We start from the raw sequence: 24,343 nt of genomic DNA on the forward strand, positions 1-24,343 counted from the left end.
AGGCCTGAATTACATAGTCTCTAAGGATAATTTTAGTTGCAAAATTCCCTGACTTTTATTATCCTTCTGATGAAGAGTCATTTCCCCTGTTTGGTATTTATAAATACTTTTTAAAAAGTCGTCATTAGTGATGTGTGACAGAGTGGCTGAAGAGAGGCAGAGCGACAGGTGACAGAAGTGCATGGCGGGGTGGGGGGGTGAGGAGCGGGGGGGAAAGGGAGTGAGGACTGAACCTGGTAATAGCCAGGGAGAAGTTAGAGGGTGGCTGAGTTTGAAGTGAGCTGAGAGCTTCAGTGGGTGAAGCTGCTTGCCGGGAAGGTGGTTCTGATCCCATAGATGCTCAGAGCGCGCTGAGTGGAAGCCCTGGGGCCGTGGCAACAGGAGCACACTGCCTGCGTCTGGAGAGGGAACAAAACTCAGCACGTGGTCTGAGCTACTAAATACATGCATAGGGTTACCTCAGAGACAAAGCTGAGTCCTGCTTTTTCAAAAGAGAGATGGGAACCACCGAAGAGTTCAGGCAACAGAAGGGACACGGCAGAGCACTTTGCGGGGCCGGGGTAGTGTACGCTGACGCTCAGGCTGTACCTGCCCGGGCCAAGGCAGATGCCCCCTGTTCCCACTGAATGTTGGTAGCACACAGTCTCTTCTGATGACACTTGACTTCGCTGCTGGAATTTTGTCACGTGTAACTGTAAAGAGTAGGCCTATTTCACTAATACATGAATTAATAAATTCACTTTCTAATTTATACTTCTTCTAGGAGTGAGACTGTGTTATCGAACCTCCAAAGTCCAATTAACTGTGAGACTTATATGGGACAGGGTTTTGTATCTGGAAGGTTGACAATCAGACTAGACCTTTTGGTAAATTAAGTTCAGGCCATCAAGGGAAGTCTCTTGGCAGAGAGACAGCCAATAGCCTGGCTGTTGCAAGGGCACTCTTTCCAGATACACCTCTCCATCCATCTTTCAGCAGAGACCGGCAGAAGGAAATAAGGCATCTCAAATGCAAGTGTTCCTGTCAGGCCAGCCAGCAGCTCATCTCTGCCTGTGGAGAGGGGTTGAGGAATGCTAACACCCAGCCCAGAAATTCTGTCAAGACTAAGGTAGTAATTAAGAATGGGGAGCCAGCAGATCTGCATTTGAATGGTGCTCAGACTTTTTAGCTCTATGGTCTTGGGCATAACCTGTCAGACATTAGTTTCCTCATCTGTACATTAGGGGTAATAAGGGTATCTACCTCATAGGGATGTTAGGAAAATGAATGGAAAAGTATTTGGATAGTGCTTAGCACAAGGCTGGACGTTATTACCATCATTGAGCAGTTGGTGACCTTGCCAAAGGCCTTCAAGAGATTGAAGCATATGGAAAAGAGCAGAGATGGGGGATTGGGCAGAAAGGGTGTTTTAAAACCTCTTACTCACCCTGTTGCTGAGGGAGGAATTCCTACCCTAGGGTTATGGGGATGGCTAACACATGACACCGGACACGGGCAGATGAGACTGGCCACAGCTTTTATTAGTCACATAGACTCACAGCCCCAGAGGAGGACACAGTCTGCTGCTCAGGGCCACACAGGCTTGCCCTCAGGAGCAGAGTCAACCATCAGGGGCTGTGGGAGGCGGGCTTTGCAGGATCCAAAAGGTGGGGTGCCTCCTGGTTTCTGCCAGGGTATGTGATTGGCTTGCTAGAATAATCTTGGGGGCTGATAAGGAACTGAAACCCACTACTCAGGGGGTAGACAAGAGCTGGACCTTAGTCCCTTTGATAAGGAGGATTGTTTGGCTCAGGGACCTTGTCTACCAGAGCAGAATGGGTAGGAGAATTTGTAGTTAGGTCACCTGAGGCCTTCCTGATTTTACCAATTGACTGGCGAGCATGTAATATTGAGCCTTGATTTTAGACTTTGTGCCACAAGAGAGAATGCAGGTCTTGAAACGCTGTTCCATACAGCTGTCGGGGAAACCCGGTAGAAGGCTATTGAAGATCAGTAGAGTTGCCTGATTCTGGGGAAGACAAATGATGTAATGGCTGGAAAGGGAATACACAGGGGTTCATACATAGTGTCATAAGCAGAGATCTCTTCATTGTTTGCAGTTAAGTGTACATTCATGGATTGGCTCTACCATCCTAGGCCCTTCCAAGGCCTAACCAGGTTCGACTGACCATGTTAGATCAGGAGCAGTTTGACTTTTGGTTACTTTGGCAGCAGCCAGGGAAGGAAGCCAGACTAACCGGGACGGCCAGACTGCTGAAATGTATTCTGCAGGAGCTAGGGTTGGGGCCAGGCCATAGAGCTATTCGCCTCAGCCGTGGTTATTGGAGTCCTCCATATCTTGTAGGTTTTATTCCCAGAGCTGTTAGGGAGTTTGCTTTTCTGACTGGAGCCAAAGACAAGTGCAAAAGGGAAGGATTTGAAGATGACTTGAGATTTTTTTAGAGGTACTTAAGACATAATAATTTGATATGAAAAAAGTGGAGAACAGACGGCTTTACGGTGCTTTGTTCCTCAGAGAGGGTTCTTGGACCGACAGTCACCTGGAGCTTATTAGAAATGCAGAATTCAGGCCCTACCCCAGAACTTCTGGGTCAGATTCTTCTTTTCTTTGACAGGATCCCAAGTAAGAAGCCCTTCTAGTGAAGGGCAAAATATTTAGGTCGGGCCGCCTGGATTAAGATCTCAGTTCCTCTTCCGATTTGCTGTCTGATCTTGGGCCTGTTCCTGAACCTATTAGGATTTCTTGTGAATTGGGTTTACCTATCTTGCTGGATTGTTAGTATTAAAGGAGGGAACATAAGTGCTTAGAAACATAGTAAGGTACTTAATTATTAGTAGCTCTTACTAGTAGTTATTTGGTAATATCTATAATTTGGCAGAATATGAAAAGAAAGAGCAGGGATGTCATTCGGGCTAACTCTGTCATGACACATGAGTTGATAATTGTGAAAAATACGGTCTCCTGAGCTGATGGGGCAGTGGATGTGGTTGGCTCGCTAACCAGTTCCCTCAGGCTGAGACCGTAAGTGTACTTGTTTAGTAACCAAGTCTCGACAGCTGTGCTTCCTGATGGCTGCTGAGCTCTAGGAAGGGAACCTTATCTGCAGAAGTGGTAGCTAAGTCTTGGCATCCAGCAAGGCCTTCGCATTATAGAGGACAGAACCATGGTGTGAGAACAGAGACCCGGGCTCACTTCTGCCCCTTGGTAACTCATGACCCTTAGTGCATTTAATATCTCTGAGCCTTAGTCTTCATCTGTAAAATGAAGATTAATGGGATGAGGTGTAAATCCCAGCACACAAGCAGGTATCATCCCTGTGTCATCCTTGCTTGGTTTCTACCATTAGTGCTCACTAGACAGCATCCAAAGCCCCAGAGGAGAAGTTTATCCTTGATGCCGCCAGCCACTTGAGAATCTTCACTCCTGGGCTTTTTTGGAGCTGTTCAGGTTACTTGGATTTCCCAGTGACCAGAACATACCGTAAGAAAGCACATAGGCCATTCAGGTATTGCTCTAAGTCTCAAGGGCTGGAACCGTAGGAGACCAGACTTTGGAATGGAATGATGAGGATGATCATGATAATACCGTTTGTTAGAAACAACAGTGGCAATACACAGGACAGGATACTACCAGGAGCCCAGGGATGCCAAATACAGAGACCTCACCCCTTACTACATGTTGGCGCCTTTCAGGCCCTCCGTGTAAGACAGGACCAAATGATAGCTGTTTTTGAACTTGAGAAATCTGGGCCCACTAAAAGCTGTAGTCACCCTTTTCTGACCTCACCCATCCACCTTGTATTCTCAGAAATAATTGCTAGTGGTTCTCTTTTAACTTAGCTGATTCCTTAGATACCTTACATTTTAAGTCATCTTTTTGTGTGTAGCAAATGCCCCATTTCTTGTCTCTGAATGTGTGATCTTTGCTCTAATTATGTGGAGCGTGCCTGTTGCTTCACCTGACTCTGGTTGTTTGTGAGATACTAAATAGCCATGGGGTTAAAGCCGACTCGGATCAAAGAGCAACTCAGCCTCCCAGGACCTCAGTTTCCTCCCTTAAAAAGGGAAGAGATTGGACTAAGGTCATTTGGTCCTGCGACAAGAGTACGTGATAGATAAAGTAATGAACTTCTGTTTGCTGAAAGCAATGAATAGGGCTCTCCAAGGTCTCTTCCAGCTCTCTGGTTCCAGCAGAGCCCAGGCATCAAGGTAGAAGTAAAGATTTTATTCAGGAGAAAGGGATTATCAACAGCAATGGAACAAAACAAAACAAAAAACAAACAAACAACAACTTTAAGCAGATAAGGTTGCATTGAGCCAGACTGTAAGGGATGTCTCAGACTGTGAGATAGATAGGCCCAAAGGAGAGGGCAGAATTGTTAGGGCAACCAGAATCGAAGACCCTTGATTAAGTAATAGAATGGCTTTTCTCTCGTGTATGTTGGAACACACAGATCCAGGCAGAAGTGGGCCCAGCCTCTCCATGGAACTCCATCCATAATACAGGATGTCTGAGGCTACAGCCTGTATAGACAACGTAATAGAAGAGGCCTGTTTTTCCTTTCCATTGGCAGGCACTTTCCTTATTAGTCCAGCCCTCCTGTCACTGGGAAAGCTCTGCTTTCATTGTGCTATTCCTGTTTCAGAAGCTCCTCTCTCAAAGCAGGTGGAGGTTCCTCTGCTCATTTTCTGCCCCCCCCCACCCCCGCCCACAACCTCTGTAGCCTTGTGCTCCCCCCATCCTCTTCCACCAGTGGTTTTGGAGACCCACCCTGGCCAGCCCAGCGTCCATAATAATGATGGCAGCTAGTTACTGCATGTCCTTCTAGAGCCGAGTGCAGTGCCAGTGTCCTGGACACATACACGATTTCCAGCACACGGGCCAGATGTGCCTCTTCTGGAACGGAGTGCCTCTTCGTGGCTCTTCTTCTGCCTGCAGCTCTCCACCGTTCACCCTGGCCTGTTGGAGTTGTACCTCACTTGCGTTTACCAGCTGCAGCTCTTGCCTTTTCGTTGCCACTCACTGGGATCAGCCTCTTTGTTGTCTCTTCTTCCTGTCCTTCTTGTCTTGTATGGATTGAGTCCTTTTAAGAGATCTGTTTTCAATCATTCTAGCATCGGATCAGCTTTATTACCAACTCCCTGTAGACAGAGATCTTGTTTTATATTTCCTTTGAATCCTTCACGGCACTTAGCAATGTGCTAAGTAAATAACGGGCAAATGACCCATAATGGGGAATTGGATGACGTGTGTGTACAGTATAATAATTAGTGAATGGTAGGTCCAGTTCCTGAGGTACAGAAAAGAGCCTCCTACGCTCTCCAGTAGTGTCAGCAAAGGCCTTTGAGTGCTTTGCTGAGGACATCACCAGCACTTGTGGATTTCAGAACATCTGTTGTATTTAAGTAAGCGGTGCACATCAAGAGTAAGGCTTCAGTGTTGTATCCCCCCTTGTTCATTAAAGGGGTTCCATGTTTCCGACCAATTATGACTTAGTTCTCACTTTTGCCTTTTCTGGTTTTTCTCTTGTTTCTTTTTAACTTAAACAATCCTTAAACTTTCAGATCCTTTTTGGAAGTAGACAGAATAAAAATGTAAATGAATAAATAAATAAATATTCTTTGTGCTCCTTTTAGAAAGCTGGCCTAGTTTCCACTTTGTGTTGAATCCCCATTTGTGTTTTGGGTCATTATGCAGCACTTGGTTCAGCCAATTAAGTTTTTTCTTTCTAAGTATCTTTAGTCTATATCAGTATAGTCTTTTCTTGAGGCTTTAATATTGTTCCTTTGAGGAACATCTATCTTTCTGGTGCTCTTTTGTTGCTTAAATGTTCTTCCCTTGGGACCTTTGACAATTTTCCCAAGCCTAGAAATTTCAGTTAAGTGCTTAATAACATAATTTAGGTTGCCTCTATACAAGCATCTACAAGACTTCACTTAGAGATTCCAACACGCAGTGCTCTAGCCCTGAAAGCTACACTTTCACAACGTTATATCCAGTGCTAAGTTCTCTCTCTTCAGTTTAACTTCCCTACAGAGGGCATTGGGGGAAACAGTAAAGTATGTTAGAAGCTCTAATATTTCAGTTGTGAGATCGGCAAAGTGTAGTTTAGCCTCTATAGTACATTTCAGTAGCCCCCAAATCACCAGTGTATCCCTTATGATTATATATTCGATTTATTTAATAGCAGTGTTCTGTACCTGAAAGTGGTCTACAAAGATTATATAGTTTAATTGTTTATTTACAGATAGATACCTCAGCTGTCAAGTCAGTTGGCTGGTTGCAAAACTATTTAATGAGGATGATTCATAGTGTCTAGTAATAACTATCACATGTAGTAGTTTCTGTGAGCTGGGTACCGCTTTAAGTGTAAACTCGCCCACTCACTAATTCTCTTGTAAGTAACAGATAGATGACTTTTTTTTTTAATATTTTTATTTATTTATTTGACAGAGATCACAAGAGAGGCAGGCAGAGAGAGAGGAAGGAAAGGAGGCTCCCTGCTGAGCAGAGAGCCCCATGTGGGCCTCGATCCCAGGACCCTGGGATCATGACCTGAGCTGAAGGCAGAGGCTTTAACCCACTGAGCCACCCAGGTGCCCCACAGATAGCTGACTTTTTAAAAACCCAATCAGAGAACCTCTCTGCATTTTAAAGATTTATTTATTTATTTGAGAGAGAGAGAGAGAGAGCGTGTGTGTGCATGTGTGTGCGAGCTGAACACAAAGCCTGACACAGGGCTTGATCATAATCATGACTCTGAGATCCTGCGACCTGAGCTGAAACTAAGAGTCAGACACTTAACTGACTGTGCCACCCAGGGGTCCCATCTCTCCTTGCCTTTTATCAAGAAGGTCCAATCTGTTTATTATGACTGTAAATATATTTGGACTTATTTCTGCCTTCTTCAGTTGCTTTCTATTTAATGCAATTTTCTTTTGCCTTTCTTTTTTCCTTTTCTCACTTGCTTTTGTATTAATCACATTTTCTTTCTTTTCTTTTGTACCTGCGTTTGCAATACTTGCTTCTATTCCCCTACAAGTGTGTTAACATACACCCTTCATTTAGGCTAAAGACTAAAGTCAGTCATTGTTTTTGTCATCCTCTCAACTCTTGGGACACCCTGACTCTGGTCTCCTCTCATCTTCCTTGTTGTTGATTGTTAATTTCAGAGAGGCATTGGATTTCTACAAATACAGACTTCAGAGCCTGGCTGCCGGAGTTTGGACCCCAGCTCTGCCACACATTCGTGTTACCCTAGGTAAGTTATGTTACCTTGCTGTGCGACAGTTTTTTAATCTGTAAAATGTGGATAATAAGAGTACCTACTCCATGGAGTTGCTGAAAGGAGTAAGTGAGTTAATATATGCAGAGCATTTAGAACAGTGCTTGGCACATAGTAAGCTTTCAGTAAGTGCTAGCTACTATAGTTATCATTATTCTGTATTGTTTTTAACCTCTCCTTCCAGTACCCATTTTTAAACAGCCAGTGCATTTTGAGTATACCAACACATTTCTTAATTTCTTTTTTATTGAGGTATAATTAACAACGGAGCTTACATATTATACTTGAAGAGTTTTGACAGATACCTACTCTTCAGGGGCACGTGGGTGGCTCGGTGGGTTAAGTCTTTGCCTTTGGCTCAGATCATGATCTTAGGGTCCTGGGATCAAGGCCCCCCTCCCCCCCTACCCCGCATGGGGGGGGGTCTCTGCTCAGCAGGGAGCCTGCTTCTCCCTCTCTCTCTGCCTGCCTCTCTGTCTACTTGTGATCTCTATCTCTCAAATAAATAAAATCTTAAAAAAAAAAAAAATCTACTCTTTAAACACCACCCCCCACCACCAAAAAAATGTAGAACATGTCCATTCCCCAGGAAGTTCTTTTGTGTCTCTTTCCATTCATTTCCCTTCCCTACAGCGTCCCAGCAACCTCCACACTACTATCTGATTTTTTCAGATTAGTTTTACCTGTATTTCCTTTTCCTGTAAGTTGAGTCCTATGTGTGTACTTTTTCTGCCTGGTTTCTTTGACTTAACATAATAGCTTTTAGGTTTTCCATGTTGTTGCATTTATTAGCAGTTTATTCCATGTTAAAAGAAACCTCCACCCAAGTCTCCTGTGTAGTTGTACTGTTTTACACATCTGCCAGCAGTGTATGAGAGTTCAAGTCATTCCACATCCTCACCAGCATTGATGTTATCAATCTTTCTGATTTTAACTTTTCCAATGGATTTATTTAGCAGTTTCTTTGCTTTCCACTTGCTATTAGAATCTTCTTATGTTCTATCTTTTTTTTTCTCCCCCTGGTTCAGTTTCCTTCTTAAAGTAATTCTTCCTGTGACAGTCTGTCTGTTTGTTTGAAGATAATTTTGTTTCAGCCTGGATATTGATTCTTGATTGTTATTTTCCTTAATATTCAACAGCTGTTACTGCATTTTCCTCTGGCATCATTGTTATTAAATAGAAAGTCTGTATCGGTCTAGTTGTCATCCTTTTGTAAGTAAAGTCTTTTCCCTTGGTTTCCTTACAACTTCTTTTTCTCCATGTTGTTGATATTTTGAAGTTTTCTTCTGAAGACTCGTGTTTGCCTTTAATTCTAGAACATTCTCAGTAATTATATCTTCAAATTGCTTCTCATACACGTTTTCCATTATTCCATCTGGAACACTTTCTCATTCTGTCTTCTGTGTCCTTTAACTTCCCTTTCATATTTCTGTTTTTATAAACTCTGCTACTTTCTGAGTAATTTCCTCAGACTTCTCTTAATCACAAATTTTTCTTTAGCTGTTTCTCATCTATTTAATTTATCAATGGGCGAATGTCAGTGACTTAATTTTTTATAGCCAGAAGTTCTTTTTCACATCTGACTATCCTTTTTCCATATTATCTTGTTCTTTGATTCTGACTTCCTTCATTTTGCCTGTTTATTAAAATGAAATACAATTAATTTACAGCATTTTAAATTATATTCTATTGCTTTTATGGTTTTCAAATCTTGGGGCTGCTGTTTGTGCTCCTGCGTTTAATGACTTTCCTTCTTGTGGTTCTTATCTCACGTGACTTTTCAGTTGTACTTTTTGCCTTCTGGGGGTGGTGCGGGGAGCCGCCTCATCTGTGACACTAGCAGTTCTCTGTCTGAGCAAGTCTCCCCTTGTCTGATTCTGTTTTTCTTTCTCACCTCCAACACCTATTCTCATTCCCCTCCCACACTGTAGGCACCCACTCTAATATATTTGATGATACATCTTTGGCTACACATGTGGCTTTATCAAGTAGATGGTATTGTTTTGATGGTATGTTTTTAACTTGTAGAAATGCTGTTACGCTCTAGAGCTGACTGTGGTTGTTACTTTTTCCCTCAATACTGGGCGTCTATCCGTGTTTCTGTCCTGGTAGCTAGTTAGTTGTTCCTTCTTTTAATGCACTATTTTCCATAGTATACCTCCTGAACCTTTACTTACACTCTTTTAGTGAGGGACATCTAAATTGCCTCTGATCTTCGTGCTACCAAAAACAGCGCCCCAGTGATCTTTCTGTCCATGCTTCCTTATGGACCCATGTAAGAATTTTTCTAGGATAGTTGTGGAGGAATATGATCACTGGGTTATAAGACAGATATATATACAGAAATTTTCACTAAATGTTAGCAGAATGTTTTTCAGAACAGCTGTACAATTTATATACCCACCAATGGTGCCCTAGATTCAAACTCAAGTTCTACTGTGTTACTGTGAGATCTTGGAGAAATTACTCAACCTCCTGGGCCTTAGTCTCTTCATCAGTAAAAGGGAATAATTACAATATCTGCCTCGTCAGGTTGTTGAGAGGACAAAATGAATTAGTACATGTAAAGCATATTCCTGAATATAATAAACATTTCCCGAATACAATAATCATCAGATAATTGCTAGCGGCTATTAATTTTTTTTAAGATTTTATTTATTTATTTGAGAGAGAGAGAACATGAGCTAGGCAGAGGGAGAGAAGGAGAAGCAGATTCCCCACGGAACAGGGAGCTCGATATGGGCTTGATCATAGGACCCAGGGATCATGACCTGAGCCAAAGGCAGATGCTTAACCCACTGAGTCACCCAGGTGCCTGGATTACTGCTATTATAACAACTACTATTACTACTTGTTGATTAATTAAAAATAAGCTTTTCCGTCTCTGAATTGTCTGGTTACATCATTTGCTCCTTTTCCCCCTTGGATTTTAATTTTTTTCTCTAGATTTGCAGAAATTTCTTAAATCTTCTAGGTATTAATTTCGCATTGTCTTTAAACTTTACATAATTATCTCCTGAAAATTACATGTTATCTCCTGAATTTACCCTTTGTCCATTGTCTGTTATTCATGTCTTTGATAGAAACCTTTATTATCACTGCAGTCAGATTCATCACCCCCCCCCCTTTTTGGCATTTGGGGCATTGTTTAAGAAGTTTCCCTTCCTTGCTTCAAAGATACCTTCTGACATTTTCTACTGTTAGCCAGTATACGTTTACTTTTCATGTTTGTGTCTTCCTCATATGGTTTGTAATAGTGAGCTCTGTTCTATGTTTTTCTTCTTCACTATGTGAGTCCCTGTGCCTTGGGTTGTGGAAGTACTCTGGTTTTTTTTCTGCTTCATGTCAAAGACCAGTTTTTATATTAATTTCTCAGCTCAGGATTCCTGTATGATACAAATTTGCATACCTACACATGCCTCTCTATATCATAGGCCTGCATTTTAGATTTCCTGTGGGTGCTTTCCTGAGCCAGTGAGCAGGGTTTTTTAGACTGCATATCAAGGAAGGATAGGTATTTGAGGCTCTGGGCTTTGTGCAAGGGTCTCAGTTTCAACTTGCCCACCTTCTACCTGCCTCAAGCTGTATTTCTAGTATCCATGTGAGGATTAATGCTTTTCCTCCAAACCTAGGGTCTGTATTGGAGTTTGAAACCCCTGTGGGCCACCATGGTCTCAACACCCACTTAATGTTCCAGTTTTGATTTTTATGTCTCTTTCATTTTAGGTGCCTGAGGATTTCCTTTTTTTTTTTTTTTAAAGCTTGACTATATATTTTAAAAGCATTTTTAAAATGTTTTATCCAGCATTTCTGTATGAAGTGGGAGAAAAGGTCCATTTACATCAGCTTGACATGCCATTTTGCCAAAAGTTTGCTTTTCAATTAGTATTCCTATTAATCTTAGTAAAATTTCAACTTTCAACATTGCCAACTTACATTCATAAGTAGCCCTTGATTACCCTTGAACATCTTCTGCCTTACCTGTATCTCTTTTCTCCCTTTATTGCAAGTTTATAACCATGTTTTTAATATCTGTGTTTTGGTAAGCCACATAATTTAGTTCAGTTTTTTTGGACCTTGCTCAGTTGCTTATTCTGCTATAGTTATTCAATTATTTTCCCATCTAATTTATTTTTCTTAAAGATTGTATTTATTTATTTCAGAGAGAGAGAGAGAGAGAGAGAGAGAGTGCCCACAAGCGTGATCCAGGGGGGGAGGGGCCAAGGGAGTAGCAGACTCCCTGCTGAGCAGGGGGCTCAGCTTAATGCGGGGCTCCATCCCAGGACCTGGGATCATGACCTGAGCCGAAGGCAGCCTCTTAACTGACTGAGCCACCCAGGTGCCCCCCGCCCCATCTAATTAATTTGTTAACAAAAATATGAAATAGTTCTGACCACAAGTTTCTGTAGTTAATGCTCAAAATATCTCTGGATCATTGCTAGATCTTTTTTTTTTTTTTTTTAATCTGATGAAAGACATAGATAACTTCCCCAGAAAAATGACCAAAAAACATCTTAAGCCCGTCCTGAGAATAAAATCCCAATCATTTGTTTCATTTCGTATTATAAAAATATTTAAAAAGATCTAATGTATGTCCAGAGAAGTGTTTTGCTTTATTGAATTCATAAGGCCTATGGCTTCTCTTTGGGGAAAAAAAATCACATTCTGCTGATACAATTCATTCTTTGGAAAAACCTCAGCGCCTGTTGAGAAGTTTATAGTTTGTGGTATTTGCACATTGAATTCTTGTTCTTCTGGTTTTTTTCCTCAGTTATTAAAATAAGTTAATTTACAAATTTTAAGAATTATCTTTAAAAAAAAAAAGATAGTCCCTACTTTTGCCTGTTTTAAATCTTACAGAATCTGTTTTGTTTTGTTTTGTTTTGTTTTGTTTTCCACCAGTACCAGGAGATGGGCATTCCGGTCCTGCCCCTGCCCCTTCTACTAGTAGAGCTAGTCGGCTAGCTCCTGGGCTGCAGTTTATTTGTTTTTAAAAAGCACGCGTTGTTATAATGCAGGTATTAAGACAAATTGTATTCAAACAGTAGGGCTAGATGTTCTTAAAGATATTCTGAGTAAACTAAAAATACTACATGAATTCATGAATGTTCCATAATAATAAATATCATGGTACAGATAGGGCTTTGGGTGATTAGAACTGAAAATTTTACATTCATTTTATGAAGTTTTATAAATAACTATTTTTTAGAGCAGTTTTAGGTTTACAAAAAATTGGGAGTACAGAGTACAGTAGAGGGTTTTCCACACCCACCCCACTGTCCCACACCGCCGTGATACGTTTGTTACAGTCAGTGAACCTATGTTGACATACCATTATCACTCGAAGTCCATTGTTTTCATTAGGGTCACTTTTGGTATTGTACATTCTGTGGATTTTGACAAACGTATAACATGTGAATCTACCATTGTGGTGTCATAAAGAATAATTTCGCTGCCCTAAAAATCCTCTGTTCTCACCTGTTTATCCCTGCCTTCCTTTAGCCACTGACAACCACTGATCTTTTGGCTGTCTCCATAGCTTTGCCTTTTCTAGAATGTCGTATAGTCGGATTCATTTTATAGCCTTTTCAGATTGGCTTCTTTCACTGAACAATATGCATTTATGTTTCCTCCATGTCATTCTATGGCCTGTTAGCTCATTTCTTTCTAGTGTAGAATAATATTCTATTATCTGAACGGACCACAGTTTATTTATCCATTTACCTACTGAAAGACATTTTGATTGCTTCCCAGTTTGGGCAGTTATTAGTAGAGCTGCTCTAAATATCTGCGTGTTGTTGTGTAGACAGTTCATTTAGGCAGATATCAAGAGCACAATTGTTGGAGCATATGGTAAGGATATGTTTAGTTTTATAAGAAACTGCTAATCTGTCTTCCAAAGCAGCTGTACCGTTTTGCATTCTCATTAGCAATATATAGGAGATCCTGTTACTATAAATGCTCACCGCATTTGGTCTGTCAGTGTTGTGGATTTTGGCCATTGTAATATGTTGCTTTAATTTGCAATTCTCTTATGACATGTGTTGCACATTTTTTGTACTTGCTTTTTATACTTGCTATCTGTATCTCCTCTTTGGTGAGATGTCTGGTAAGGTTTGGCACATTTTTTATCAGATTGTTTGTTTTCTTATTGTTGAGTTTTCAGAATTCTCTGTATATTTTGGATAGTAGTCTTTTAATAGCTGTGTCTTTTGCAAATATTTTATCCCAGTCTGTGGCTTGTTTTCTCACATTGTTGACATGACCTTTCACAGAACAAAAGTTTTTTAAAATTTTAATGGAATCTAACTTAGCGGTTATTTCATTTAAGGATCATGCCTTTGGTTTTAGACTGAAAAAATGTTGTCACTGTATTCAAGTTCATTTGGGTTTTCTCCTATGTTATTTTCTAGTTTTATAATCTAACATTTCACATTTAGGTCTATGACCCATTTTGAGTGAAATTTGTGAAAGTTTTGAGGTCTGTGTCTAGATTCATACTTTTTTACATGTGGATGTCCAGTTGTTCCAGTGCCATTTCTTGAAGTACTATCTTTGCTGCTTTGTATTGTCTTTGCTTCTTTGTCAAAGATTAGTTGATTGTTTTTTTGAGCTAATTTTTATCTATTTTTTCACCAATACCACGTCTTGGTTACTCTAGCTTTGTAGTAAATCTTGAAGTTGAATAGTGTTAGTCCTCCAGCTTTGTTACTCTTCTTCCATACTGAGTTGGCTAACCTGCCTCTCCATAAACACTTTAGAAAGAGTTTCTCCGTATCCACACAATAACTTGCTGGGATTTTGATTAGGATTGTGTCGAATCTATAGATCAAGTTGGGAAGAGTTGAAATTTTGATGGTGCTGAATCTTCCTATCCATGAATAGGATAGGAACGTCTCACCATTTACTTGGTTTTTCTTTGATATTGCTCATCAGAGTTTGGTAGTTTTCCTCATATAACTCTAGTACATATTTTGTTAGACTTATCCATACATATTTTTTATATTTCAATTTTAGGCGCTAATTAAATGCTAATTTTTAAAAGTTTATTTATTAGAGAGCGAGAGAGAGAGCATGCAAGTGTGAGGTGTGATGGGGAGGAGTAGAGGGAGAGGGAGAGAAAAATCTTTTTTTTTTTTTTTTAAAGATTTTATTTATTTGATAGAGATTACAAGTATGCAGAGAGGCAGGCAGAGAGAGAGAGGGGAAAGAGAGAGGCAGAGAGCTCGATATGGGCTTGATCATAGGACCCAGGGATCATGACCTGAGCCGAAGGCAGAGGCTTAACCCACTGAGCCACCCAGGTGCCCCAAGGGAGAGAAAAATCTTAAGCAGATTTCACGCTCAGCACAGAGCCCATTGTGGGGCTCAATCTCATGACCCTGAGATCATGACCTGAGCCGAAACCAAGAGTTGGATGTTTAATGATACCACCCAGACTCCCCTTAAATGGTAATGTTTTAATTTCAAGTTCTAGTTCATTGCTGATATGTAGGAAAGTGATTAATGTTTGTATATTTATCTCGTATCCTGCATTCTTGCTGTAATTGCATATTAGGGTTTTTTTGTTGTTGATTCTTTTGGATTTTCTACATAGACAAACATATCATCTGTGAACAAGACCGTCTTATTCTTTTCTTCCCAACCTATATACCTTTTATTTCCTTTTCTTGTTTTATTAATTAGCTAGAAATAATTTGCAATATTATAATATTGCAAAGCTGTGGTAAGAAGGGACATCCTTACATTATTCCTGATTTTAGCAAGAAAGCTTCAAGCTTTTCTCTACTAACTGTAACATTAACTGTTAGGTTTTTTTTGTAGTTGTTCTTTATCAAATTGAAGAAGTTTCTCTCTATTCCTAGTTTGCTGAGAGTTTTTTTTTTTAATCATAAATGCCTTTTGAATTTTGTCTAGTGTTTTTTTCTGCATCTGTTAATAAGATAATGTGATTTTTCTTTAGCCTGTTGATGTAATGGATTACATTTATTGATTTTCAGATGTTGAGCCAGCCTTGGATACCTGGGGTAGATCCCACTTGGTCATGGTATATCATTCTTTGTATACATAGTTGGATTTGATTTGCTAATATTTTGTTGAAGATCTCTTTATCTTGGTTAATGAGAGATGTTGGTCTGTAGTTTTTTTTTGTTTTTTTCTTCTTATGTCTGTTTGGTTTTGGTGGTGGTATAATTTGGTTTCATAGAATGAGTTAGAAGTATCCTCTCTGCTTCTGTCTAATGGAAGAGAGTGTAGATACTTGGTGTAATTTCTTCCTTAAATGTTTGGAAGAATTCACCAGAGAACCCATCCAGCCCTGGTGCTTCCACTATTGGAAGGTTATTAATTGTTGAAATTTCTTTGATAGATTTAGGTCTTTTCAGATTGGTCTGAAATAATAAATTTTTAAAAATTTATTTGACAGGCAGGAATCACAAGTAGGCAGAGAGGCGGGTGGGTGGGGGCAGCAGGCTCCCCGCTGAGCAGAGAGCCAGATGCAGGGCTTGATCTCAGGACCTTGGGATTGTGACCTGAGCTGAAGGCAGAGGCTTTAACCCGCTGAGCCACCCAAGCACCCCCATCCCACAAATTTTGATAAGTTGTATTTACATTTTTATTTAGTTTAGAACATATATATTTCTAAATTTCTACACCCAACATGGGGCTCAAACTCATAACCCTGAAATCAAGAGTCTCATACTCCACTGACTGAACCAGTCAGGCATCCCCTAGTTTTGAATATTTTTAAATTCCTCTTGAGATTTCTTCCTTGACCTATGTATTATTTAGAAAAATGTGTGTTTAACCTCCACATATTTTCCAGCTATCTTCTTGTCATTTTTTTTTTTTTAAGATTTTATTTACTTAGAAATAGAGAGCACGAGCAGGGGTGTAGGAGCAGAGGGAGAGGGATAAGCAGATTCCTTGCTGAGAGGGGAGCTTGACACGGAGTTCAATGCCAGGACCCTGAGGTTATGACCTGAGCCGAAGTCCGATGCTTAACCGACTCAGCCACCCAGGCACCCTGTCATTGATTTTGAGTTTAAGTCCATTCTTGTCTGAGAGCAAAGATTGTATGATTTCTGTTTTTTTTTTTTTAATTTGTTAAGGGTATTTTTGGTTAATTTTGCAAGGTACAGAATTCTAGGTTGGCTGGGCTTTTTTTTTTTTTTTTTCCTTCTCAACACTTCAGTTATTTTATTCTACCCTCTTCCTACTTGTGTGGTTTCTGATGTGATTCTTTACTTTGCTCCTCTATAGGTAAAGTGTATTTTTTTTTTCCTCTGACTTCTGAGATTTTTTTTAAACTTTCATTTTTTATAGTTTGAATATGATATGCCTAAGTGTAATGCTTTGGAATTTGTTGTGCTTGGTGTTCTCTGAGCATCCAAGACCTGCGGTTTGGTGTCTGACATTAATTTGGGGAAATGCTTGTCATTATTATTACAAATACTGCTTCTGTTCCTTTCTCTTCCGTCTCCATCAAATATCCCATTTGCATGGATATTTTACCTTTTGTAGTTGTCCCACAGTTCTTTGATATTCTCTTCTGATTATATCCTCAAACTCAGAGATTCTTTCTTCAGTTTTTCCCAGTCTACTAATGAGCACATCAAAGGCATTCATAATTTCTGTTATGTTTTTGACTTAGAGCATTTTTTTCACTTCTTAAATTTTCCATCTCTCTTCCATTGTTCATCTGTTCTTGCATGTTGTCTACCTTTTCCATTAATGTCCTTAGCATATTAATCACAGTTTGTAAAAATTCCTGATCTGATAATTCCTGATGTATCTGACTATGGTTCTGATACTCACTCAGTGTCTTCAGACCGTGTTTTTTGCCTTTTAGTATGTCCCATAATTTTTTCTTCAAAGGCAGACATTACGTAGTAGATAAAAGGAATTGTGGTACATAAGTGTATAGTGACGGGAAAGTAAGGTGTGGGGAGGAAGTGTTTTATAGAACAATGATTCGGTCTCAGTCTCTTGGTGAGCCTGTATCACAGGAGGATGAACTTCACCAATGTTTTTCTGTTCATCCCCTCCCACCCCCACCACTTAAGTGGTGCTGGATGGCTAGAAGTGGGCTGAAGGGTACTTCTAACCTAACCCTTCCAGCATAACCTTAGTTAGGTTGGAATCTGGTAAAATAGTTTCTCCTGAAGCTAGGCCTTGTTAAGAACAGAGTGCTCTGGCATATTTCAAAATGATTGGTTTTCCCTCCCCCTTCCAGAAGCAGGAGGGAATTTTTCTCCTATATTCACCCCTTAGACCTCCTAGAGGTAAAACTTAGAAAATTATGACTTGGTCCCTCTGGAGTTTTTAACTTAACTCTCGCACCCTGAGCCTCCAGCGTTTTACCAATTTCAGTTTAGTTTTCCTTTTCTGGTACCAGTTCCCATGCATGTATCTGCTGGTGGGTTTCTGCTCTGAGAAGTTAGGATTCTCTGTATCTACCTTTTTCTCCAGTTTGGGGGACAGCAGTTTGCCCTGCAACCTCAGTTCTCTGACAGATCTAAGAAGAGTTGTTGATCTTTCCATTGTTTAGCTTTTTACTGTTGTCTGGATGGAATGGTCACTTCCTGAGCTGCTTATGTGCCAGACCAGAAACCAGAATTTGGAAATATTGTTATTTTTTCAAAAGATTTTGTTTGTTTATGGGAGAGAGAAGGAGAGAATGTGAGCATGAGCAGGGGAAGGAGCAGCGTGGGAGGGACAAGCAGATTCATTGCTGAACACAGAGCCAGACACGGGGCTCCATCCCATGACCTTGAGATCATGACTCAAGCCAAAATCAAGAACTGGACGCTCAACCGACTGAGCTGCTGAGGCACCCCTATTTTTATTTTTATCTGGCAGCTTCAAATATGGGAAAATGAATAAATAGTGGTGGAAGGAAAAGGGGATCATCTACAATCTTGCTAAGAGAGGCAACTGGTGTTATTTTGACATTTGGCTTTTTGTCAGTGTATTTTCTTTTCTTTACACAAGTAAGATGATAGAATTTGGCTATCGTCATAAGATCCTCAAATCCAAACTGAACTACATGTCTTCTTCCCAAGACAGTTCTCTTGTGTTATCTGGATCATCTCAGCACCCACTCCCACTCACCAGAACAGCGCCCAGGAGCTGTCTTTCTCTTCCTTCGCATCCACTCAGACTTTAAATCATGACAGTTACATTTTCTAAGTATTTTTGGACGTCTCTTTCTCTTTCTTCTCTTGCCACTTCTCTGGGTCAAAGTCCTCATTGATTTCTCTCTGAACTCCTGCAAGAACAGAACCTGTCTCCAGCATTATCCCCTCAATTCTGTGCCGATGTCACTTAGATGATCCATTTAAGATGCATCTCTGGCCGTGTGACTTCCCTGCTTAAAGCCTTTAAACCCCTTCAGTGGCTCCTCGTTGCCTTTCAGATAAATCCAAGCTCTGAAGCGTGGCCCACGTATCTCTCTGTGGCCACAACCTCTGCCTGCCAGATTTAGCTCCTGATACTGCCTGTCTCTGCTTATGTTCGAGGATCACTGAATTCCTCGCAGTTCCAGCCGCAGCCCTTCCTCCCCACCACTGGGGATAGTTGTCTTTCCGCCGTGCAGGCTCCCGCTCCGAGCGCCTGTTGTCTCACTCCCCTCACCTCGTCGGGGCCTCTGCATTTATTCGGGCAGCTCAGTTCCTCCCCCAGACCTCACTCTAACTGCTCCACACCGCTCTTCCCTAAGCTAGGTTTCTGGGCGCAGGTCTCCGCCATTGCATCTCCTCCCCTTCATGTACTCATTCCACCAGCTAACCAGCAACACTTGTGTGAGGGCAGATGATTTTTAAAAGGTCCTTCCCTAGTGGAGCTTACATTCTAAGGGAGGGAGATACGTGATAATAAGTAAAAATAGATGTTCGTAGGTGATAACGCTGTGAGGGTAAATACAGTAAGAGGGATGGAATGTTCAGAGGCTGGAGAAGAGGCTGCTATTTAAAGGACACGGTCAGGGAAGCCCTCAGTAATGCTGTGGCCTTAGAGCAGAGACCTGCTGGAAGGGAGAGTGAGCCATGCACACGTGCCGAGACACCACAGTAAGCATGTCCAGACTGTTCCGTGATCGGTAAGGAAGGCAGTGTGCGTAGGGCAGAGTGGGTGAGGGGAGAAGGCGGCCTAAAGACTTAGTGCCAGCCAGGTCATGAGGGGAGTGTAGGCCATTAGAAGAACTTCGGCTTTCTCATTTACTCTGAGACCAAGGCCAAGGAGGCGTCTGTGCAAAGAAGGGACAGGCTCTGGCTATGTGCTAAAAAGATCCCTCTGACTACCGGGCTAAGGTAGGGTGGCGTAGGGGTGGTGCTAGAATGGGGCAGGGGTGTGGAGACCAGTTAGAGGAGCTTGCTGCAGTAGGCCACATACATGGTGACGGAGGCTTAGACTGACCAGAGCAGAGCCAGTGGAGGCAGCAGGAAGTGATTGGGCTTTTGGATATATTTTGAAGGTAGAGCCCCCAGGATTTATAAAGGATTGGATAAGGAGTATAAGAAAAAAATAGGACTTAAGGATGACTTCCGGGTTTTGGTCTGAACAAAATTGCTGTGGAGTAGGAAGATGGCAGGAGAGTTTGGGATATAGGTTTAAGCCACCCATCAGTCTTCCGATCGGAGATGCTGAGCAGGGAGCTGGAGGTGTGCATCTGGACTGCAGAGGAGAGGTCCAGGCTCGAGGTGTCAGACTGCAAACTGTCAACATTCGTTGATATTTCAAGGGTGTGGAATCAGATGAGACAGAAGACGAAAGGGGAGATGACTGAGTCCTGGAGCATTCCAAACTGTGGAGGCCACCGTGATGCAGAGGGCCCAGCCAAGGATGCTGGGAAGGCATGGCTAGGGAGGACACGGGAGAACCAGAGAGAGCAGGAGCTAGGAAACATGCGTTTGAAGTGGGAGGGAGTGAGACCGGTGTGCAGGGTTGCAGATAGGTCACGTGGAGATGAGGACATTGTGCTGTAGATCTGTTTATATAGTTGCCTCCTTCCGCTGGCTGAGAATTCACTGGAAGCAGGAACGCCTCCAGCAGTGTATTACCTACCGCTCGGAGGTGGGTGATACACACAAGTCATTTAACTCATTTAACGGCTGCTTTGCCTCAGGCCGGTTGTCTCAGTATCTCTAAGCTCTAGTCGCATCTGTGAAATGGGGGAGGGATGGTATCTCTTCCACGGAGTCACCGTGAGGCTCCAGTGAGAATGTCCAGGTGAAGCACGAAGCATGAGCCCCTTGATGGCATTAAGCCCATGACCGCTGTCATCAGCGTCACTGACATAGTGTGCCTAGCGTGGCGCCCCTCCTGGGGAGCAGCAGGGGGGAGTGCGTGAGTGCATTGCCTGTGTGTTTGTGCGACTCTTTCATTCAGGGTCTCTGCCTGTGTGTTTGTGACGTACTAACATGGCACTTCGGGGGTTTCTCTAGGAGACCGTACTGATCCTCACGGAGTGGGTCCGGAAGAAGTCCTGGGGCAGAGCGCAGGCCATGGAGCTCCCCAGCTACGGCCAGCAGCTGCTGCAGCAGCTCTACACTCTGTGCAAGGAGCAGCAGTTCTGTGACTGCACCATTTCCATCGGCACCATTTACTTCCGGGCCCACAAGCTGGTCCTGGCCGCCGCCAGCCTCCTGTTCAAGACGCTGCTGGACAACACAGACACCATCTCCATCGATGCGTCTGTGGTGAGCCCCGAGGAGTTTGCCCTCTTGTTAGAAATGATGTACACTGGCAGACTACCCGTGGGCAAGCACAACTTCTCCAAAATCATCTCTCTGGCCGACAGCCTCCAGATGTTCGATGTGGCCGTTAGCTGTAAAAATCTTCTGACCAGCCTTGTGAACTGCTCTGTTCAGGGTCAGGTGGTGAGGGACAGCTCCGTACCATCCTCGGAGGCATTCAGGAAAGAACCGGAGAAGCCTGACATAGAAGTCCTTGCCTCTGAGGGCACTGCAGACCCTCGCCCTTCCCTGGAGGCTTCTGCCCCTCTAGGGGGCCGTGTGAAAGCCGAGGCCGAGGACGCAGTCGATATGGTTGCCGGAGAGATGAGTGTGGGGCCTTCCATTGCCCAGGGGATGCAGGGGAACACAGACACCCCGGGGCAGACTCCTCGTCTATCTGAAGTTTGTTGCCCCTCCCCTGCTGTACAAGCCTTTAGAGAGGCAAAGGAGGCCGGCACAGAGCCAGGTAACCTTCATTTAATAGTTCTTTTGTAATCTGTCCTCCCATTGTCAGTTACTACATCCAGTGTTCTTTATGAATTTTTTTGTTTCAGTGATAAATTTATCAGAAACCACTGCTAGATAGGAAACCAGAATCCAGTCCAATCCCACACAGAATCTGAAACAAAACTGCTACTGAGGATGGTTCTTTTTTTTTTTTTTATGATTTTATTTTTTTAAAGTCATCTCTATACCCAACATGGAGCTTGAACCCATAACCCTGAGATCAAGCGTTGTATGCTCCCCCAGCTGAGCCCGCCAAGCACCCCGAGGGGGCATTCTTCTTCTTTTAAAATGTCTGTGTTTTTGAGTGATGGAAGTCAGAGGATAAGCTGCAGAGCAGAAGGCAATACTGAAATAATGATGTACCAGGGGTGTTTTTGTTTTGAGAGAGAGAGAAAGAAAAAGAGGAAGTGGGGAGGGGCAGAGGGAGAGAGAGAATCCCAAGAAGTCTTCATGCCCAGTGCAGAGCCCGACTCAGAGATCGCAGCCTGCGCCAAAATCAAGTCAGACGCTTAACCAACGGAGTCACTTGAGCGCCCCTGATGGGCCAGTTTTGATGCTGACCCATTATTCTAACCAGGAAGAGGACGGCACAGAGGAGGCAGCTTGTTAGGGCCATTGTTTTCTGTTATCCACAACTGATGTGCTAGGTGTCAGTTATAAATGCTGCATATAACCCAAAGATTGTCAGCTTAAACTTTAAAAAAAATCATCTCAAGTAATGACTCACTGATTTTTGTGTGTGTGTGTGTGTTTTGTTTTGTACTCAGAGTATGAGAGGAAACAGCATCAGCTGAATTTTCTTCTAGAGAATGAAAGTGTCTTCTCTGATGCACTCTTGGTTACCCAGGATGTTTTAAAAAGACTAGAAGAATGTTCAGAAATTAAAGGTGCACAAGAGGAGGTAAGTACCATGAGTTTTATTTGTTTGCTGATATAGTGTTCTCTGGATACCAGATCAGTTTCCCATATGGGGCAGAACTGTGAAAATACAAAACACTTCAGGGTCTCAGTTTTTTCAAACTTTAATTTTTTTAAAAAGAATTACTTGGGGGCGCCTGGGTGGCTCAGTGGGTTAGGCCTCTGCCTTCAGCTCAGGTCATGATCTCAGGGTCCTGGGATCGAGCCCCGCTTTGGGCTCTCTGCTCAGCAGTGAGCCTGCTTCCTCCTCTCTCTGCCTGCCTCTTTGCCTACTTGTGATCTCTCTCTGTCAAATAAATAAATAAAATCTTAAAAAAAAAAAAAAAAGAATTACTTGTCAGAGAGAGAGAGATAGAGAGCAAGGGGAGTGTCAGGCAGAGGGAGAAGCAGTCTCCCCTCTGAGCAAGGAGCCTGATAAGGGGACTCTATCCCAGGACCCTGGGATCATGACCTGAGCTGAAGGCAGATGCTTGACCAACTGAGCCACCCAGGTGTCCCTCAAACTTTATTATTTTTTTTTTTTAACATTTGTTCTCTAAAGGGCCGTCTTAGAAAAGTACTAGGCAAGATGGTTTCAAAACTAAGTTATATTCTTTTCACCAGACTTACAACCAGTTTTGATCCAGGATACTTAACTAATCAAACCATTTCCACCTGAGTAATCGGGGATAAAATGAGGCAGAAAGTAGTCATGGACAACCCCAAATCCAGACTAAATGATAAAAACCAAAGTAGAACAGTAAGAAATACTTAAGGGGTGCCTGGGTGGCTCAGTGGGTTAAGCCTCTGCCTTCGGCTCAGGTCATGATCTCAGGGTCTTGGGATTGAGCCCCGCATCAGGCTCTCTGCTTAGCAGGGAGCCTGCTTCCCCCTCTCTCTCTGCCTGCCTCTCTGCCTACTTGTGATCTCTCTCTCTCTCTCTCTGTCAAATAAATAAATAAATCTTTAAAAAAAAAAAAAAAAGAAATACTTAAAACCTGGTATGAAAAGGACCTAATGTGCATACCTTATGTAGTAAATTGCATCCAATGTTTAGGAATACAGTGGCCATTTTCCACCGTGAAACCACTAATAGTGAAATTTATTGAATACTTACCATGCTGTGCTTGGCACACATGTTATCACATTTAATTCTTACAAAAATCCCCCAGGATGGATACTGTTTTATTGATTTTTAGCCCCCGTTTTACAGATGAGAAGAGCAGTCTCATGTATATAACCTGACCAAGGCCACAGAGCTCGTAGGACTGAGAAAGAATTTAAACGCAAGCATTCTAGCTTTAGAGTGGTGCCCTTGCACACTGGGTTTTACTGCCAGTAGGGGAAAATGCTACACATATGTCACGTATGTTTAAGTGTTTAGGAATGGCCTGACAGAAGACTGCCCAGTGGTTATCATGCTCTTAACTGACCTTTTCCTTCTTTCAATATCTCATCAAGACGCATCCCCACTGGGGGCTTCCTCACTACCTGACTTCTCATCCCTTGAATGTACAGGATTGCCTCCGCAGCCACTTTAGAACTCCTCTAGCTTCGCCTTTCCCGCAGCCATGCCTCCCATGCTGAGCGGTGCTGGCAGAACCAGTGGGCACCGTCCCCCCAGGCTTGCTCATCTGTGTGGTGGGGAGTGTGTGGGGGAGGCCTCCCGTGTCACTGTAGGCAATTGAGTGTCTGTTAGTTACCTTCATCCAAGCAGTAACTGCTTTCTACTGTACAAGTATTTCCCAGATTCATAGCAAGTTACTTAAAAAAAAACAAAACCAACAATTCAAGGTCAAGTATTTCTTTTAACCTTGGTTAATTGACAGTTGACTGTAAATTACTTTCTTGAGAGAACAGCATTTTATGACACTGGGTTAACCCCAACGACTCTGTTAGGGAGGTGACAGGTTGCAAAAC

General features: G+C 42.4%; 1 protein-coding gene across 4 annotated transcripts in view; it reads left to right on the forward strand.

Moving 5' to 3' along the window:
- ZBTB40 (zinc finger and BTB domain containing 40) overlaps nucleotides 1-24,343 on the forward strand; it is a 72,008-nt gene that overhangs the window by 15,274 nt on the left and 32,391 nt on the right. For 3 of the 4 annotated variants that reach the window (XM_032863699.1, XM_032863696.1, XM_032863698.1), the window contains exons 2-4: nucleotides 7,174-7,262; nucleotides 20,729-21,485; nucleotides 22,294-22,427. In XM_032863699.1, the coding sequence (XP_032719590.1) occupies nucleotides 20,789-21,485; nucleotides 22,294-22,427 (831 nt within the window). In that variant the 5' untranslated portion in view covers nucleotides 7,174-7,262; nucleotides 20,729-20,788. The remainder of the gene's footprint in view (nucleotides 1-7,173; nucleotides 7,263-20,728; nucleotides 21,486-22,293; nucleotides 22,428-24,343) is intronic. The other variant, XM_032863697.1, reaches the window with a different exon arrangement.

The sequence above is a fragment of the Lontra canadensis genome, unplaced genomic scaffold (genome assembly GCF_010015895.1).
Source record: "Lontra canadensis isolate GAN:19392208 unplaced genomic scaffold, GSC_riverotter_1.0 scaffold25, whole genome shotgun sequence".
NCBI classification, from domain to species: Eukaryota; Metazoa; Chordata; class Mammalia; order Carnivora; family Mustelidae; genus Lontra; species Lontra canadensis.